General features: G+C 46.3%; 1 protein-coding gene across 1 annotated transcript; it reads left to right on the forward strand.

Moving 5' to 3' along the window:
* The first annotated feature begins 6,478 nt into the window (after window positions 1–6,478).
* On the forward strand, window positions 6,479–14,824 carry POLR3D (RNA polymerase III subunit D). The gene is made up of 9 exons (XM_068973959.1): window positions 6,479–6,585; window positions 6,825–6,994; window positions 7,947–7,990; window positions 9,207–9,358; window positions 9,524–9,648; window positions 10,056–10,224; window positions 10,780–11,045; window positions 11,759–11,911; window positions 12,070–14,824. Exons 2-9 carry the CDS (start codon window positions 6,830–6,832, stop codon window positions 12,190–12,192), a joined length of 1,197 nt encoding a protein of 398 aa, XP_068830060.1. The 5' UTR covers window positions 6,479–6,585; window positions 6,825–6,829; the 3' UTR covers window positions 12,193–14,824.
* Window positions 14,825–15,911: the final 1,087 nt, after the last annotated feature.

Genomic DNA, 15,911 nt, shown 5'->3' on the forward strand with positions numbered 1-15,911 from the left:
TACAGAATGAAGCATGGCAAAGGCTAATAGAGTTTTGCCAAGAGAACACACTGGTCATAGCAAACACCCTCTTCCAACAACATAAGAGAAGTCTCTACACACGGGCAAGACCAGATGGTCAACTTTGAAATCAGATTAATTATATTCTTTGCAGCCAAAGATGGAGAAGCTCTATACATTCAGCAAAAACATGACCAGGGGTTGACTGTGGCTCAGATAAGGAACCCCTTATTGCCAAATTCAGACTTAAATTGAAGAAAGTAGGGAAAACCACTAGACCATTCAGGTATGACCTAAATCAAATCCCTTACAATTATACAGTAGAAGTGAGAAATAGATTTAAGGGACTAGATCTGATAGACAGAGTGCCTGATGAACTATGGACAAAGGTTCATGACATTGTACTGGAGACAGGGAGCAAGACCATCCCCAAGAAAAAGAAATGAAAAAAAGCAAAATGGCTGTCTGAGGAGGCCTTACAAATAGCTGTGAAAAGAAGAGAAGCCAAAAGCAAAGGAGAAAAGGAAAGATATACCCATATGAATGCAGAATTCCAAAGAATAGCGAGGAGAGATAAGAAAGCCTTCCTCAGCGATCAGTGCAAAGAAATAGAGGAAAACAAGAGAATGGCAAAGACTAGAGGTCTCCAAGAAAATTAGAGATACCAAGGGAACATTTCATGAAAAGATGGGCTCAATAAAGTACAGAAATGGTATGGACCTAACAGAAGCAGAAGATCATTAAGAAGAGGTGGCAAGAATACACAGAAGAACTTATACAAAAAAGATCTTCACGACCCAGATAATCACGATGGTATGATCACTCACCTAGAGGCAGACATCCTGGAATCTGAAGTTAAGTGGGCCATTTGAAGCATCACTACAAACATAGTTAGTGGAGGTGATGGTATTCCAGTTGAGCTATTTCAAACCCTAAAAGATGATGCTGTGAAAGTGTTGCCCTCAATATGCCAGCAAATTTGGAAAACTCAGCAGTGGCCACAGGACTGGAAAAGGTCAGTTTTCATTCCAACCCCTAAGAAAGGCAATGCCAAAGAATGCTCAAACTACTGCACAATTGCACTCATCTCACATGCTAGTAAAGTAATGCTCAAAATTCTCCAACCCAGGCTTCAACAATACGTGAACCATGAACCTCCAGATGTTCAAGCTGGTTTTTTTTTTTTTTTTCCCAAGCTGGTTTTAGAAAAGGCAGAGGAACCAGAGATCAAATTGCCAACGTTCACTGGATCATGAAAAAAGCAAGAGAATTCCAGAAAAACATCTATTTCTGCATTATTGACTATGCCAAAGCCTTTGACTATGTGGATCACAATAAACTGTGGAAAATTCTGAAAGAGATGGGAATACTAGACTACCTGACCTGCCTCTTGAGAAATCTGTATGCAGGTTAGGAAGAAACAGTTAGAGCTGGACACGGAACAGCAGACTGGTTCCAAATAGGAAAAGGAGTACATCAAGGCTATATATTGTCACCCTGCTTATTTAACTTATATGCAGAGTACATCATGAGAAATGCTGGGCTGGAAGAAACACAAGCTAGAATCAAGATTGCTGGGAGAAATATCAATAACCTCAGATATGCAGATGACACCACCCTTATGACAGAAAGTGAAGAACTAAAGAGCCTCTTGATGAGGGTGAAGGAAGAGAGTGAAAAAGTTGGCTTAAAGCTCAACATTCGGAAAACAAAGATCATGGCATTCAGTCCCATCATTTCATGGCAAATAGATGGAGAAACAGTAGAAACAGTATCAGACTTTATTCTGAGGGGCTCCAAAATCACTGCAGATGGTGACTGCAGCCATGAAAGAAAAAGATGCTTACTCCTTGGAAGAAAAGTTATGACCAACCTAGAAAACATATTAAAAAGCAGAGATATTACTTTGCCAACAAAAGTCCATCTAGTCAAGGCTATGGTTTTTCCAGTGGTCATGTATGGATGTGAGAGTTGGACTATAAAGAAAGCTGAGTGCCAAAGAATTGATGCTTTTGAACTGTGGTGTTGGAGAAGACTCTTGTGAGTCTCTTGGACTGCAAGGAGATCCAACCAGTCCATTCTAAAGGAAATCAGTCCTGAATATTCATTGGAAAGACTGATGCTAAAGTTGAAACTCCAGTACTTTGGGCACCTGATGTGAAGAGCTGACTCATTTGAAAAGACCCTGAAAGACTGAAGGCAAGAGGAGAAGGGGATGACAGAGGATGAGATGGTTGGTTGGCATCACCAACTTGATGGACATGAGTTTGAGTAAACTCCGGGAGTTGGTGATGGACAGGGAAGCCTGGCGTACTGCAGTCCATGGGGTCACAAAGAGGCAGACACGACTGAGCGACTGAACTGAACTGAACTGAACTGAACTGAACTGAGTATTCCACTGCATATGTATGTATGAATATATATACCACATCTTCTTTATCCATTCATCTTAGGTTGTTTCTTACAACACTTAGGTTCTATATCTTGGCATTTATAAATAATGGTGCTGTGAACATTGGGGTGCATGCATCTTTTCAAATCAGTGTTTTTGTTCTCTTCAGACATCTGTTTAGGAGTGGAATTGCTGGGTCATATGGTAGTTAGCATATTCAAAAGCAGAGATATTACTTTGCCGACTAAGGTTCGTTTAGTCAAGGCTATGGTTTTTCCAGTAGTCATGTATGGATGTGAGAGTTGGACTGTGAAGAAGGCTGAGCCCAGAAGAATTGATGCATTTGACCTGTGGTGTTGGAGAAGACTCTTGAGAGTCCCTTGGACTGCAAGGAGATCCAACCAGTCCATTCTGAAGGAGATCAACCCTGGGATTTCTTTGGAAGGAATGATGCTAAAGCTGAAACTCCAGCACTTTGGCCACCTCATGGGAAGAGTTGACTCACTGGAAAAGACTCTGATGCTGGGAGGGATTGGGGGCAGGAGGAGAAGGGGACGACAGAGGATGAGATGGCTGGATGGCATCCCTGACTCGATGGACGTGAGTCTGAGCGAACTCCGGGAGTTGGTGATGGACAGGGAGGCCTGGCGTGCTGCGATTCATGGGGTTGCAAGGAGTGACTGAACTGAACTGAACTGATGGTAGTTCTATTTTTAGTTTTTTTAGAAACCTTCATACTATTTTCCACAGTGGCTGCACCAATTCTCATTCCCACCAACAGTGTACAAGGATTCCCTTTCCTCCACATCCTCACCAACATGTTATTTATAGACTTTTTGATATTAGCCTTTCTGACAGGTGTGAGGTGATATCTCATTGTGGTTTTGATTTGTATTTCTTTCATAATTAGTAGTATTGGACATCTTTTCATGCTCAACATGTGCACTTCTTCTTTTGAAAAATGTTCAGTTCTTCCCATTTTTAATCAAGTTGTTTTTCTGATATAGAGTTGTTATTAGACTCCATCTGCATTTATAAAATATTGGCTATATTCTCCAATTTGTATAATATATCCTTGTAGCTCATTTTATACATTTATACCTAATGGTTTGTACCTCTTAATCCCCTCCTCCTATACTGCCTCTTCTCACTTCTCTCTTTCCACTGGTAACCACTAGTTTGTTCTCAATATCTGTGAGTCTGCTTTTTTGTTACATTCACTAGTGTTTTGTATTGTTTAGATTACGTATACTAGTGATACCATACAGTATCTTTCTCTGTCTTACTTATTTCACTTAGCATAATGCCCTCTAAGTCCATCCAGGTAAATGGTAGGCAAATGGCAAGCTTTTGTTCCTTTTTATGGCTGAGTAGTACTCCATCGTGTGTGTCTTTCTGCGTGTATATATACATATATGCCCATGTGCTGTGCTCAGTCGCTTCAGTGGTGTCTGACTCTTTACAACCCCATGGACTGTAGCCCGCCAGGCTCCTCTGACCATGGGATCTTCCAGGCAAGAGTAATGGAGTGGGTTGCCATGCCCTCCTCCAGGGGATCTTCTGAACCCACGGGTTGAACCTGAGTCTCCTGCCTCTCCTCCATTGTGGGCGGATTCTTTATCACTGAGCCATAAGGGAAGCCCATACACTTATATCCATATCTATATATATTTGGATGCTTCTTAAAATTTTCCATACTTTCTATAGTGAATATGTATCTCTGTAAAAAACCAAACCAAAACAAAAAACAGAACAAAACGAAAACCTAGGAGCTGCGAGAAAGCTGGTGGACCTCAAAGCCCAGAGAATGAAATCAAAGCAGCTCTAGCGCCTCAGTGGGAAGCTAAGAGCTATTGAGTGTAGCTCTGTAGGGGACAGGAAGTGTTTTCCTTTGGTTAGGTTTAGTTATCATAAAACCAATATGGAGAAAAGTTGAAAAAAGTCTGGTTTAGAAACCAACACAACAAGATTTTACTAGAATATTAATATATTATTAAATTGACAGAAAGGTTAAATTTTTGAAAGCCAACACTCAAAACAATGTGGTAAAATGTTATGCATATTCTCATATATGATATATATTCATGTATACATTTTTATTGGTGATGCATATCGGCACAATCCTTTTTGAAAGTAATTCAGCAATATGTACAAAAAACCATAAAACGTGCATGTTCAAAAGGGAATAGCCACTATGGAAACAGTTTGGCAGTTCAATAAAATGAAGCATACAACTATCATTCAACCCAACAATTGCACTCGTGGGCATTTATCCCAGAGAAAGAAAAACATACAAAAACCTGTACGTGTATGCTCATAGCAGCTTTATTCATGATGGCCCTTAACTGAAAACAACCCAGATGTTCTTCAAAGGATGAATAGATAGACAAACCATGGGAATTCAGCAATACAAAGGAATGAACTAGTTATACTTGCATGATACATGCAACAGCTTGGATCATCTCCAGGGAATTATGCTGAGTGAACAAAGAAATCCCAAGAAGTCACACACTGTTTTCCATCTTCGAATGATTTCCACTCTGGAAATAACAAAAGTATAAAGATAGAGAACAGATTAGTAACTACCAGGGAGGGGTGAGAAGGAGGTAAGGGCGGCTGTAAAAGGGCACTTGAGGGATCCTTGTGGTGAAGGACTACCTTGTATGTGATATTTTGGTTGTGATACTATACTAGTTTACAGTATGGTACCATTAGGGAAAGTAAGTAAAGCATACTTGGTATCTCCACATGCTTTTTTTAACCTTTTTATTTATTTGGCTGTGCCAAGTGTTAGTTGCCTCACTTGGAATCTTCCATCTTTGTCAAGGCATGTGAAGCACAGTTGCCTGACCAGGGTTCACACCCAGACCTCCTGTCTTGGGAGCCCCAAGGCTTAGCTACTGAGTCACCAGGGTAGTCCCTCTGCACTACTGCTTACAACTACTCATGTATCTACTATTACTTCAGAGCAAAACAACAAAAAAAATTAAAGTACATCTTCTTTTGACCACTTATTGCCAAGTCTGGAAATTTGTCCTAGGAATAGAACCCAAAAGACTAAAGTACTTTAAAGGCACCAGATGTTCAAAACAGCGGTATTTACAACAGGAAAAAAGAACCATTTTGTGTCCAAACAGCGACACAGGCAAATCATGACGCAGCCACCCAAGAATTATGCAGTTGTTTGATACAGCCACAAAGAAATGTTATTTGAAAAGGGAGGATTCAAAACTGTGGTACAATATGAAACGTCTGTGATGGGGCTGGAATATATTGCAAAAGTTTTAATAGTTACTCTGTGTGAAATTCTAACAAATGTTTCCCTTCCCTCAAGCTATCTCTAAAGTTACATGGTTTGGGAGTGGAGGGAACGACAGTAAAGGACATTTTTTATGTTTAATTACAAACGTCAGAGTCACGACGAAAGTTCTTTAAATCTGTCCCTCCCCAGTAGAACGAACTTCGTTTTTCAGGTTCCAGGATTGGAACAAGCGTGTATACAAGGACCCACAGTCATAAGCCTAGGGCAGGTGCGATTGAGGCACCCGCCTCAACCGCTGCAGCTGCTCCAGCACTGTGCTCACGGCCCCATGTCCACAGCCCCACCCCAGGACCCCACCAGGAGTCCGACGAGGAGATCCCCCGAAAGAGGACGAGGACGCAGCCCGGAGGTGCAGTGACCACTCCAAGGTCATCATCAAGCCGGCAATCGAGGCTCGGCCGGGCCCAGCCTAGAGCTCCAGAACTCTGAGTCGGGGTCTCGCTCTCTGCCTCGCATCCCCACCCCATCCCGAATCTCGACCCCGAGGCTCCCCAGCGGCGAACTCCCACGTTGCGTCCAGATTGCCTCTGGGCCCCCAGATCTGAGCTGGGCGCCCCCACCTTATGCCCGGGGCCAAGACCCCGCGAACGTACCCTTCCCCTAGACCCTTCCCCTCTTCCTTTTTCGCCCTCTCAACCCAGCTTTTCCCGACTCCGGGAAGAACCGGGAAGAGAAGGCGGAGGCGAGCGAGACGCCGCGGGATAAATACTGTGGCCCGGCCCCGCCCACCGACATCACTTCCGCCCCGCGACAAGATGGCGGCGCCCCGGCCTTGCCACGCAGACTTCCGCCCGGCGCCGAGACTCGGAACCCGCTGCGCGTCGCGTCGGAGGTGAAATCGGGACGCGCGTGGTGTGGAACTACACCCTGGGTGCGGAGGGGTGCGTCTTTGCCTCGTGCTTGGCCGGGGGCCTGGAGAGAAGGCGAGCCAAGGGCCTAGCCGGGGTGTTCGGGGGAGTCCCGCCACGTGGGAGGGGGAGGAGCTGAGTCGCTGCCGGAGGGACGCGCCGACTCGGGGGGCGGGAGGCCACGTGGGTGGGGTTCCGCTCAGGGTCCGCGAGTCCTTCTCCCTCGAGTGACTTCGTTACCCCTTTTCGCCTTCTTTCTCAGGCATCATGTCGGAAGGAAACGCCGCGGGCGAGCCCAGCGCTCCGGGAGGGCCCCGACCGCTCCTTTCTGGGGCGCGGGGGCTTATTGGGCGAAGGCCGGCACCTCCCCTCACCCCGGGCCGCCTTCCCTCCATCCGCTCCAGGGACCTCACCCTCGGGGGAGTCAAGAAGGTACCCGACGGCACCTTTCCAACTACAATGAATTCCAGGCACTTGGGGGTTTGACTGTAGGGCCTACTGTGTGCCAGGCGTGGTGCTGGGCCTTGCGAATCTTGTCTTCAGACTTCCGCCTGCAATTTTTGGGGAGTCTGCCCTACCTTCAAGTCAAGATACTGGGTCCAAGATGTTGACATGGCTCTCAGAGATGGGTGAAGAGCAGAGAATCCTAATTAGCTCAGAAGCAACTTGAGCAGGGTTTATTTCCTTTTGGTGTGTCTTGGATACCTTTCAGAAACCCATGAAAGCTACGCAGACATAAACTTTGCCTGCAATTTAAGAGAGTTCTGAATTTGCCCTGGATCCCAGTGTGCAGACTTCTGGTCCAAAGTATTGAGTCTTAGGTGTGATATTAGAGCCTCTGTGTCTTATATTATGTTTGTGACTGTAGATGTGACGGGTAGACTGTAAAGAGAATGGGGAGGATGACAGAGCATAAAGCAGCCAGTTTTTGAAGACCTCAGTTTCCCTTTGTAAATTCTGGTGGCAGTCTAACCCAATCATCAGTTTGTGAGTGCTGGCAGAACTGTCTTTCCCATCTGAACCTTGCTGGTAGAGCTCATCCTCTATAATACTGTCTGGTCTTCTTAGCAATTTGAAGATGAAGTGTGAGAGTAGGTAAATTCCTCTGCTGAGGGTTGTCCTTTCAGGAGGCAGAAACTGAGGCTGCCATTTAAATGTTTTTTGATGCCCCCTTCTATATATAGCTTCACCATTGCCTTGGCATGACATTCCTCCTTTTCAAGCACCTGTCCATTTCAGTAAATCTTTGACAACAGTATGGAATGTGCCGAAGAGAGCCATATTGGTCTTCATCCATGGAAGATGCCCTTTGGAAGTTTTTCCTTTCCTCTGTACTTTGGGACCAGAATTTACCAAATCAGTGACTCCTGTATTTTACTTTCAGAAAACCTTCACCCCAAATATCATCAGTCGGAAGATCAAGGAAGAGTAAGTAGCTAGGCCTCCTGAATCCTCGCGCCTTGTTTGTGCGTCTGTGCTCAGTCACTCACTTGAGTCCAACTCTTTGCCACCCCAGGGACTGTAGCCCGCCAGGCTTCTCTGTCCATGGGATTCTCCAGGCAAGAATACTGGAGTGGGTTGCCATGCCCTTCTCCAGGGGATCTTCCCAACCCAGGGATGGAACCTGTATCTCTTGTGTCTCCTGCATTCTTTACCACTAGTGCCACCTGGGAAGCCTTGCCCCTTTGTTTACTTGCTCTGAATTTGGACCTTTGGGGAAATAACTAAGTAGGTGGCTCAGAAGTTTAAATTTGTAGATTTAGTTCTTTGCAGTAGTGATTAGCGACCCTGACTCCCAGGTGATTCTAATGTGCAAGCTTTAAAAAAATACTGATGCCTGGGAATCCATCCTTAAAATTGTTTTAACTTCTTTGCAGTGAAACAGTGATTATCTTTTTTATTTAACTTAATTTTTTATTGGGTTATAGCCATTTAACAGTGTTGGGATAGTTTTAGATTAACAGTGAAGGGACTGTGCCATATATATACATGTATCCATTCTCCCCCAAACTCCCCTCCCATCCAGGCCTCCACATAACATTGAGCAGAGTTCTATGTGCTATACAGCAGATCCTTGTTGGTTATACATTTTAAATACAACAGTGTGTACAAGCAGCCACAAGTTCAATTTCTAAGTCTGTAAGTCTCTTTCTGTTTTGAAGTAAATTCATATGTATAATTTCTTTTTAGATTCCACATATAAAGGATGTCATACAATTCTCCTTCTCTGCCTGACTTAACTTCAGAGAGAGAGTATGTTTTATAGCCAGAGTTGAGAGCCAATAGTTTGGGCAGAGATGGGTCAGGTTTTCCCTTACGTTCTTTTGCATTGCAACTTTCCCGCTTTCAGTCAATACCAAAAAAAAATCCACGTTTGGGGGCAATCTCTATAATTCACCTTTTGTGGTATAGTTCTAGTATACACTCTTCGAAAAGGTAAAGTACAGTAAACTGAAGGAGTCTGCCTCATCAAGGAAGTGAAAAAGGTGCTAGACCACCCACACAGGTGGGTGCTGTGCTTCTCATGATATAGTTGTTGGCTCATACACTCCCCTCTGGTGGAGCAGAGTGGTGTGGGAGAGTAAGACCAGTTCTCGGACGCAGGTGACGTCAGTAGTTTCCCTTGACCCTTTCGCTTTTCCAGGCCCAAGGAAGAAGTAACCATCAAGAAAGAGAAGCGTGAAAGGGACAGAGATCGACAGCGAGAGGGCCATGGACGGGGCCGGGGGCGCCCAGAAGTGATCCAGTCCCACTCCATCTTCGAGCAGGGCCCCGCCGAAATGATGAAGAAAAAGGGTACAAAGCAGCCGGGGCTCTGGGAGGAAGGAATCAGTGGATTTCAGTGCAGACTGCCCAAGAGAAGGACCAGGGTGGTGGTATTCCCCCGCTTGCTCCCAGTTTAGCCTCCCTTGCTGTTGGCTCCTCCCTGACTCCTGGTGAACTATGGGTGGTTTTCCACAGGAAACTGGGATAAGACCGTGGATATGTCAGACGTGGGGCCCTCTCACATCATCAACATCAAAAAGGAGAAGAGGGAGACAGATGAAGAAACAAAACAGATCCTGCGCATGCTGGAGAAGGATGATGTAGGTACCAGTGGACTAGGGGAAGGGGCTGCTTTTGTGATGAAAAGCACTTCCAGGGAACCAGGATGGGAGAAGCTCTCTAATGTCCTGAAAGTCTAGTGAGCAGCAGGAATCTTTGATTAGAAAAGAGCTAAGATGGACTGTGGGCTTCCCAGGTGGCTCAGTGGTGTAAATCCACCTGCAGTGCAGAAGATGCAAGAGACACAGGTTCGATCCCTGGGTCATGAAGATCCCCTGGAGAAGGAAACGGCAACCCACTCCAGTATTGTTGCCTCGAAAATTCCATGGACAGAAGACTCTGGAGGGCTACAGTCAGACACGACCGAGTGGCTGGGCAAGGTGGACTGCCCTCCAGGTAGGTGTGTATGCTGGCCCTGCTGTGTGACCCCCCGACTTTTCTTTGGCAGTTCATCGATGACCCTGGGCTTAGGAATGATATTCGAAATATGCCTGTGCAACTGCCGCTGGCTCACTCGGGCTGGCTTTTTAAGGAAGAGAATGAGGAAGCAGATGTGAAAGCACGGCTGGCTGGCCCCAAGGAAGAGGATATAGAGGTGGACATGCCTGCTGTGAAAGGTACTCTGTGTCAGTTGAGGTCTCGTCTCCTTTTCTCCAGCTGTTTCCACAGGAGTGAGCCTGCCTGACTGTTTTAAGATTTGTTTATTTATTTTTTGGCTGTGCTGGGTGTTCGTTGCTCCACACCAGCTTTCTCTAGTTGCAGCAAGTGGGGGCGTCTCTTTGTTGTGGTGTGTGGGCTTCTCATTGCAGTGACTTTTAATTGCCAAGCACAGGCTGTAGGGCGTGCGGGCTTCAGCAGTTGCGGCTCCTGGGCTCTAGAGCACAGGCTCAATAGTTGTGGCATGTGGGCTTAGTTGCTCTGCAGCATGTGGGATCTTCCCCAGACCAAGGTTCAAACCTGTGTCCCCTGCCATTGGCAGGAGGATTCTTAATCACTGGACCACCCTTTCTTAAATAAGTCACACAACTTTTGGATCCCTCTTTGTAAGCGCAAAGTTTCCCTCCAGCTTCTTGGCTGAGTGACAGTGGAGCAGATCAGGTGGAAGGGGTGGGTGCAGTGAGATGGCCTAGAGGTGGCCTCTCATAGCCTTCCCTTTCTGTTATCTTGCGCAGTAAAAGAGGAGCCCCGAGATGAGGATGAGGAGGCCAAGATGAAGGCTCCTCTCAGTGCAGCCAGGAAGATCCCGGGCCTCCCAAAGGACGTGTCTGTGGCGGAGCTGCTCAGGGAGCTGAGCCTCACGCAGGAGGAAGAGCTGCTGTTCCTGCAGCTGCCAGACTCACTCCCCGGCCAGCCACCCACTCAGGACATCAAGCCCGTCAAGACGGAGGTGCAGAGCGAGGATGGGCAGATGGTGGTTATAAAGCAAGAGAAAGACCGGGTATGCTCATCAGTGAGTGCTGTGAAGATGCGCAGGACCTGGAGGGGAAATAGCTACCTGGAGGGGGAAGCAGAGTGGTGTCGCCCATAGTGAAATTCGAGAATAATACGCATTTGTTCTTTCTGCCTGTAAGGGGCTTGCGGCTCTCTGTGCTTCAGCCCAAATTGTGTGTGTGTGTGTTTTTCACAGTGAACTATTTTGAACATATACAAATGAGAGAATATAAGTTCTCATGTACCATCACCTAGCTTCAGCAGTTACTGATACTTTGTTCATTTATCTGTGGTTTGGGTTTTTTTGTTTTGTTTATTGACCAGTGGCAGGCATTCCCAGGAAAAGGCCCTCTCTGGGAAGCTCATTCTTTTTTTTTTTGTTTAATATTGTTCTTCTTTTTTTAAAGGGCTTCCTTGGTGACTCAGATGGTAAAGCGTCTATCTGCAATGCAGGAGACCCGGGTTTGATCCCTGGGTTGGGGTGTTAGTTGCAGCATGCTAACTCTTTTGACTGTGGCATGTGGGGTCTAGTTTCCTGACCAGGAATCGAACCCAGGTTCCCTGCATTGGGAGTTCAGTTCTTAGCCACTGGACCACCAGGGAAGTCTGGGGAGCTCATTCTAACCTTTGCTGCTGATGCCTCCTTTGGGAAAGGGTTTGTTCTTGAAGGAGGGAGGAGATAGTTCCTCAACCAGTTTCCGTCCCCAATCTTCTTCACAGGAAGCCAGGCTGGCAGAGAACACTTGTACCCTGGCTGACCTGACGGAGGGACAGGTCGGCAAGCTGCTCATCCGCAAGTCAGGGAAGGTGCAGCTCCTCCTCGGCAAGGTGACTCTGGACGTGACGATGGGTACCACTTGCTCTTTCCTGCAGGTGAGAGTGAGCCTGGTCAGGGTGGAGGCTGTTCAGGATGTTGACAGCTTGGTGCTGAGTACGGGGGAAGAGCTCTTGGGATCATCGCATGAAAGTCAGAGGACTGAGCAGTGGGCTGTGTGGTCTTGCCTTTCATCTCCGTCTCTGTTGATTGGCAGGAGCTGGTGTCCGTGGGCCTTGGAGACAGCAGGACAGGCGACATGACAGTCCTGGGACACATAAAGCACAAACTCGTCTGTTCTCCCAACTTCGAATCCCTGCTGGATCACAAACACCGGTAAAGCGAGCAGATGGAGGACGGTGGTGACTGTGCCCACGACTGCTGCCTGCTCCAGACGTTTTGTTCTCAAATCTGTTCGACCCAGAAGGGGCCTGTTTAGCCCACCCACTCCAGCCATTGTCCCAGTTTTCCCCACAGGGCCCACACGTGGCTCCCTTCCACGGCGGCTGTGAACAGCATGATGACCTTCCCACAGTGAGGAAACCGCACACCCTCACTGCTACGGGGTTGGTCCCTGCTATTTATTTTTATATTTATGTCTTAGCTGTTCAGTGGACTGCACCCTCCCCAGGCAGAGAAGGATCGGTCTGGGCAAGGACAGGCTCCTTCTTTGGGGACGTCTTGGTTCTCAGGGCAGGAGACGCTATTGTTCCCTCCTTCCTTCCAAGAGGCAGCGCTTGAGAGAGAACAGAGATGTCTGGAGTCTGAGATTCAACCTCAGTTCTATCCATTACTAATTGTGTGACTGAACAAACTACCTAACCTTTCTGAGCCTGAGTCCTCATCTGACAAATCGAGGGCGATACCTACCTCACAGGGTTGGCGTGAGGATGCTGTGGAATACTGTCGATGAAATGTCCTTGCACAAGGCTGGACATACACTGTAGGAGCTCAATAAATGTTAGTTTAGTTTTCCTTCGCCTGAGTGTTTTCAAACAATACAGAGATTCCAAGGATCTCTCAGAAAAGGTGAATGGAACTGCTTCTCCCCACATTCTTACTCCATGTCCCATCCCTCTGGACTGATGCTCTGAAGGTTTGGGTTTGGGCCGCTCTCTGCCCTTTTTTCTCCTAAGCATCTTAGGCAAGCACTTCCTGTTCATTGCTGTGAGCCCCTAGCCATAGGTGCCATCAGAAGAGAGGAAAGCAAAGACTTGACTCCTCCCAGCCCTACACGTGCCTTTGGGTGTCACAGCGGTCCCAGGACTTATTCTTCCCACCCTCACCTCTTCCAGCTCCACTTAAATTATTTCTCAGAAGAAACCTGTGACTGCTTGTAGATAATTATCACCCTACCAACTCAAATACTGCTGAAAAACAACCCTGGGTGAAAAAGAAAGTAGAAATGATTGAATAATGACCTCATCAACACTGGACAGATGATCTCTCACTTCAAAAGTGTTAAGTTTGAGAAGCCTGCCTCTGTCTCCTGTCCTGGCATTGACTTGGATCCTGCTCTCCCTGGCTGCACGGGCCTTGTAGTTCATTGTGTCGTCTTGTTCCTTTCAGCAGCTCAGTACTCTCTTGACCCATCCAGTGTGTGGTCCCTGAGGAGCAGCGTCTCTTTCCTTATTCCTTGTCTGCAGAGCAGAGTCTTGGAGACACCTTGGAGGTTAGCGAAAGCCGCCTGCTGCAGTGTCTGTGGTCATTAGACAGCATTGCAGCTCCCTTTGCTTCGAGCTTAGCAAACTGCCTCTGGGACAGTTGGGAACCACACAGGCTCCATGAGAAATGCTCCCTGCTGATTTAGCTGGCCCTAGAGGTTTGGGAAGGATGCGCCTTTCTTCAGTCTCCTTTCTGTTCCTTGTGTTAGTTCCTCCGTTGTGTCTGACTGCGACATCATGGACTAAAGCCCAGACTCCTCTGTCCGTGGAATTCTCCAGGCAGACATACTGGAGTGGGTTGCCATTCTCTTCTCCAAGGGATCTTCTCAAGCCAGGGATCGAACCAAGGTCTGTCAGCACTGCAGGCAGGTTCGTTTTCTGTCTGAGCCTCCCGGGAAGCCCTTCTGTTCCTTGAGCCTGTTTTTAAATTCATCACCGCTGGGCTTTTCACTAAGCCCTTCAAGCTGCCTCACCAGCAGCTAGGAGGCGGGATTGACTATGTAGTCCCCACATTGCCCCTTCTTAGGTAAGAGCTCATTGAGCTCTGCTAGGTGGTGCTGTTCTGGTTTCTCATCACTGTAGAGGGCAGCTGAGCAGAAAGGGTCTGGAAGACGTGTGCCATGGAAGTCCTGTTTGGTCTAAGACAGTTTTGATGAACCAACTGCTTTTTTGTTCTCTGAGCTTTAATGTTTGCTCCTTTTCTATAGCTAATGCCTTGCCAGTAAGTCTCCATTGTAATCCTTTCTCTTGGTTTCGCAGGGGGCAGGCTGTGGCGTGTGGAAATCTTAGGTCTGTGACCAGGGATCCAACCTATGCCCCTTTCAGTGGAAGCATGGAGTATTAACTGCAGGACCACCAGGGAGGTGGTCCCTCTCTGGGTTTGTTTGGTTCAAAAACTCTTATGCTTTTCTGGGCTAACTCAAAGTCCCTGCCTCAGTAGACATTTGACGTTTCATAGTCTTTAATTCTCTGATTCTTCCACAAAAACTTGAGGAAGAGTATGTATCACTTTATAGCTCACTGTTGTGCCATTTCAAGTGCATTGGGGATTGAACATTAAGACCCTGAATCAGAGTCCCCACAGGCTCTTATATTCCTGATATACAGGTTGGACAGAAGTGTGGGGAGAAGACAGGACACATCTGCTTTCTTGGACAAGCCTCCAAAGCATACATTTGTACCGACAAATAAATACAAGTAACAGTAAAAAGCCCAAAGCCAGCTTCATGTATGAGTGAAAATGGATGAAAATTTATTACAACCTGCATCTATGTGTATGTATTTTGTTAAGACATGGGAAGTAAACTATAGGCTTGTTCATTTCTTAACTATGTAAGTGACAGAATGTGGGCTTTAGAGTCCGGATTGAGTTTGAATATAACTCCACCAGTATAACTTTGGAGGGCTTTAGAGTCCAGATTGAATTTAATAAAGTTGTTTTTAAATTACAATGGGCACAAAGTTTTTCTTTTATGTAAGACAAGAGTGCTGCTGTCAGTATGTGATCAGCACAAGGAGCAGAAAACTAGACTGACAGTGATGTGAGCAGTGGGATGTTTAATTATCTCATGTAACCAGCAGTCTGGAGATAAGATGGTTCCAGGGTCAGGTGGCAGCCAAAGCATCAAGATTTTCTAGGATGCGTTTGTTCCACCATCTTTGGTGTTCTAAAGTGGCCATAACCACTCAGCATCATTTCTTAAAATTAGAGAGTGTTCAGAGCCAAAGCAGGAAGCAAAGTACAAAACAGTACAGGAACTTTCTCCTCATTCTGCTCATATCAGGGAGGAATATGCTTCAGAGGCCCAAAGAGCTTTGGCCCTGTGTCTGATACAGCAGACCACATACCCACCCTTGGCTGGGCACTGGCAAAAAAGGATGGGTGGACCCATTTGTCCCTTGGCACTGATGCCTTGTTGCCTGTGAGGTAGGATTTTGTTCGGAGGGAGGAAACAGGAAAGGCAGGTATAGACGGTTCATGATAGGTACCACAATGATCAAAAAATGCTTTCTATTGTTAAATGATAAAGTCTATCTAGGTAGAATTTTTTTTTTTAATGTTCAGTTATCTTTTACTCTAAATAACCAGTTTTAACATTTTAGTGCATATTCTTTCAAGCTACAAAATTGTGTTACATATATAAATATGCTGTTTTATTATTGATTTTTGTCTCACTCAAATACAGTCCTTCCTGGTTAATAATAAGTATCTTGTACTTCAGATATTTCTGAACTAGCTGAAAATACCAGAGACAATGCCCTTTAATTCTACCAGACCTACCCGCACGGTCTAATTGATTCACACTTGGCTGTTTAAAGGGAAAGAGGCTTATTTCGTAGGTATGTGTTATATGCTCAGTCATGTCTGACTTTGTGACACCATGGACTGTAGCCC

The sequence above is a fragment of the Capricornis sumatraensis genome, chromosome 6 (genome assembly GCF_032405125.1).
Source record: "Capricornis sumatraensis isolate serow.1 chromosome 6, serow.2, whole genome shotgun sequence".
NCBI lineage: Eukaryota > Metazoa > Chordata > Mammalia > Artiodactyla > Bovidae > Capricornis > Capricornis sumatraensis.